We start from the raw sequence: 4495 nt of genomic DNA, 5'->3' as shown, positions 1-4495 counted from the left end.
TACAACGTCCCTGTTAGTGATGGTGTTACATAGTCTGTCCACCAGAGGACGCTCTACAACGTCCCTGATTATTTTTTTGTTAATGTGTTTTTGTTTAAGTTTCGTATCTTAAGTTTGTGTTTTTCTACATTTTATAGATCAGAACTTTAATATATTTTGATGTTCTGTTGTGAAAATAAAACTTATTATTATCATATTATATTATTGACAACTCATAAATAACTACAAATTACTTATTAGGGGAAATCTGTTCATTTCTGCTTGTTTCTAGATTAAAAAAACCAACAAATTTGCCAATATCAGATTCTTAAATAACCAAATATTTGTATTGGTATCGGCCTTTAAACCCGTAATGACCCTGGCTGTACTTCCTGCACGGTGTCTGACCTCTGCCCCCCCCCCCTGACCTCTGCCCCCCCCGCCCTGCAGGAAGGTGATGAAGCAGATTCCTCTGGGCGACCTCCGCCCCGACGAGACGGTGCGAGCCACGCAGGAAGCCCAGCTGCTGTCTCAGCTGCACCACCCGGCCATCCTGGCCTTCTACCACAGCTTCCTGGAGCTGGACGCCTTCTGCATCGTCACCGAGTTCTGCCAGGTACCAACCAGCACGCAACACCTGGCCGACGGGGGAGAGGCCGGATCTGAGTCACACGCAACACTCTGCAACAAGTAGCATGCAAGATGCTAACGAGAGACTTCTGTAATGTCCTCTCTCTCTCTCTCTTCTCTCTCTCTCTTCTCTCTCTCTCTCTTTTCTCTCTCTCTCTCTCTCTCTCTCTCTCTCTCTCGCCCTCATCTCTCTCTCTCTCTCTCGCCCTCTCCTCTCTCTCTCTCTCTCTCTCTTCCTCTCTCTCTCTCTCTCTCTCTCTCTCTTCCCCTCTCTCTCTCTCTTTCTCTCTTCTCTCTCTCGCCCTCTTCTCTCTCTCTATCTCTCGCCCTCTGTCTCTCTCTCTCTCTCTCTCTCGCCCTCTTCTCTTTCTCTCTCTCGCCCTCTTCTCTCTTTCTCTCTCTCTCTCTCTCTCCCTCTGTCTCTCTCTCCATCTCTCTCTCTCTCTCTCTCTCTCTCTCTCTCTCTCTCTCTCTCTGGGGAAACCTGCTGCATGCACGACTTTAATTTAAAATGTTATTCGCAGAAAATACAATAAATGCAACTTACACCTTATATATGTACTTATTTATTTATTTTATTTATATATGTACTTATTTATTTATTTATTTATTATATTTGTATTTATTTATTTATATACGTACTTATTTATTTATTTATATATGTATTTAATTTATTTATATATGTATTTATTTTATTTATATATGTATTTATTTATTTATTATATATGTATTTATTTTATTTATTTATATATGTACTTATTTATTTATTTATTTATATATGTATGTATTTATTATATATGTATTTATTTATTTATATATGTATTTAATTTATTTATATATGTATTAAATTTATTTATATATGTATTTATGTATTTATTTATGTATTTATGTATTTATAGGACCGGGATCTGGACTGTAAGCTGGAGGAGCTGAGACGAGGGGGGCGGAGCCTCCCTGAAACGCAGGTCGTTGATTGGCTAGTCCAGCTGCTGCTCGGCCTTCACTACATGCACGACAGGTGGGACGCGCTCACCTCTTCTTCTCTTGCATTTTCTCTCTGTTTTTTTCCTTTCTTATTTCTTAGGGTTTTGTCACTTTTTCCCGATGATTTTGTTTCTTTTCTGACGATGTTTTGGGCTGGAGATGGAAGTAAAGCTGTTATTTTAACGTGGTTTTATACTGTTACCCTCCCATGTGGTCGTGTATCGAGCTGTTCTGTCTGTTGTTGTGTGTGAAATATACAATAAATCTACTTAGGGGAAAAAGGGTGAGAAATGAGTCTAATGAGCCGGATCCAGAGGATCAGTCTGAGGTTAAAGAGCTCACACGGTCCATGGATCGGCCGTTTTGATAAATGAGTTTGATCTTTCTGCTCTCTGCAGGCGGATCCTCCACCGAGACCTGAAGGCCAAGAACATCTTCCTGAAACGGAACCTCGTTAAAATCGGTGAGTTTCCACATCTGCTCCTGCTGCTGCAAAGTGTGTGTGTGTGTGTGTGTGTGTGTGTGTGTGTGTGTTTGGGTTGTTCCCTTTAATTTCAATTTATTTTTCCGCCTTGACCCTGTCTTTCCATGTTTTTGTGTCTAAGTGGCTTTACAGTCTTGTATAATAATATCGGTCCATTAACACTCTGAGACATCAACATCTTCTTAAATTTACCTTTTTTAAAGGTATTTACATATAACTGAGCTCCATGCTCAAACATGCTAAAAGTAGTGATTATTTACATGGAGTCTGGTGGAGATATGCTGCTCTATACACACTAAAAGTAGTGATTATTTACATGGAGTCTGGTGGAGATATGCTGCTCTATACACGCTAAAAGTAGTGATTATTTACATGGAGTCTGGTGGAGATATGCTGCTCTATACATGCTAAAAGTAGTGATTATTTACATGGAGTCTGGTGGAGATATGCTACTCTATACACGCTAAAAGTAGTGATTATTTACATGGAGTCTGCTCCCAGGTGATTTTGGAGTTTCCTGCCTGCTGATGGGGTCATGTGACCTGGCCACCACCTTCACAGGGACGCCGTACTACATGAGCCCCGAGGTGCTGAACCACCAGGGATACGACTCCAAGTCTGACATCTGGTAAAGTCTAATTTCTCCGTCCACAAATCTGAAGTTAGAGCGTTGGTTTCGCTTCTTCCCGAGGTGTTTGTCACTTATTCCCAAAGCAGAAAAATAGAAAGTCACTCTACTTTTCTGGCAACATGACATCACGCCTTCATCTAAATATGCATACCAACTTTCTTAATGAAATGACTTGAATTCACACGCAATCGCAAGACAGTGGAAGTCAATGGAGGCCAGACGGCGTTGATGTACACTCTAAAAAGTGAGTATAACACGCCAGTAATGGCGTACGGATTGGCGTGTTCTAGATACAGTTATATCTACAATATAGATTTAAAATACTAAATATTTGTAACTTTTTTCCTTAAATATTTGTCAATTTTTTCCTGAAATATTCGTTACTTTTTTCCTGAAATATTCGTCACTTTTTCCTGAAATATTCGTCACTTTTTCCTGAAATATTCGTCACTTTTTTCCTGATATAATTGCCACTTTTTCCTGAAATATTCATCACTTTTTCCTGAAATATTCTTCACTTTTTTCCTGAAATATTCGTCACTTTTTTCCTGAAATATTCTTCACTTTTTTCCTGAAATATTTGTCAATTTTTTCCTGAAATATTCTTCACTTTTTTCCTTAATTATTCGTCACTTTTTTCCTTAAATATTCTTCACTTTTTTCCTGAAATTTTGTCACTTTTTCCTGAAATATTCGTCACTTTTTTCCCTAAATATTCGTCACTTTTTCCTGAAATATTCGTCACTTTTTCCTGAAATATTCGTCACTTTTTTCCTGAAATATTCGTCACTTTTTCCTTAAATATTCGTCACTTTTTCCTTAAATATTCGTCAATTTTTCCTTAAATATTCGTCACTTTTTTCCTGAAATATTCGTCACTTTTTTCCTGATATATTCGTCAATTTTTCCTTAAATATTCGTCACTTTTTTCCTGAAATATTCGTCACTTTTTTCCTGATATATTCGTCAATTTTTCCTTAAATATTCGTCACTTTTTTCCTTAAATATTCGTCTCTTTTTGCTGAAATATTCGTCAATTTTTTCCTTAAATATCCGTAACTTTTTCCCTGAAATTTTGTCACTTATTTCCTGAAATATTCGTCAATTTTTCCTGAAATAATTGACACTTTTTACGTAAATATTCGTAACTCTTCCTGAAATATTCATCACTTTTTCCTCAGGGATTTTAAATATTTTCTAACGTCTCTACTGAAGCGTGCAGACTCTCCCAGAGTTTTAATAACTACTAACGAGCTGATTGGCTCCATGTGAAAGTGTTACTAACGAGCTGATTGGCTCCATGTGAAAGTGTTACTAACGAGCTGATTGGCTCCATGTGAAAGGGTTACTAACGAGGCGGGAGGATGTAGGGTGTCGTCGCGCTGCTGTTACCGCGGTAACACACCCAGCAGGTGATTAGCGAGACGCAGGATGCTGAGACGCCGTCCTCGTTATATCTCGGGAACATCTGCGCTCCTCTGGATCCTGACCCCCGAGTTCAATCTGATTCAGGAACAGCTGTTAACTGGTTGCCGGGATACGCACGTCTGGCTGTAGTTCCTAAACTTTCAGGAAAGAAAATGACAAAATGTTTTAATAAAACAAAGTTATAATAATTATTTTGTGTGTGTGTGTTTGTCTCTATCCGTGTGTGTTTGTGTGTGTGTGTGTCTCTCTCCGTGTGTGTGTGTGTGTGTGTGTCTCTCTCCGTGTGTGTTTGTGTGTGTGTGTGTGTGTGTGTGTGTGTGTGTGTGTTTGTCTCTCTCTATGTGTGTGTGTGTGTGTGT

At 38.8% G+C, this 4495-nt stretch overlaps 1 protein-coding gene across 1 annotated transcript; it reads left to right on the top strand.

The window, feature by feature from the left end:
* Window positions 1-431: 431 nt before the first annotated feature.
* On the top strand, window positions 432-2705 carry LOC117940634 (serine/threonine-protein kinase Nek11-like; the record flags this gene model as incomplete). Its single annotated transcript, XM_034865848.1, has 4 exons — window positions 432-595; window positions 1509-1627; window positions 1992-2056; window positions 2579-2705. Coding segments are annotated over exons 1-4 (470 nt in total), but the record flags the coding sequence as incomplete, so codon positions are not given.
* Window positions 2706-4495: the final 1790 nt, after the last annotated feature.

The sequence above is a fragment of the Etheostoma cragini genome, unplaced genomic scaffold, assembly GCF_013103735.1.
Source record: "Etheostoma cragini isolate CJK2018 unplaced genomic scaffold, CSU_Ecrag_1.0 ScbMSFa_2918, whole genome shotgun sequence".
Classification (NCBI taxonomy): Eukaryota; Metazoa; Chordata; class Actinopteri; order Perciformes; family Percidae; genus Etheostoma; species Etheostoma cragini.
This window is presented reverse-complemented; position numbering and strand designations above follow the sequence as displayed.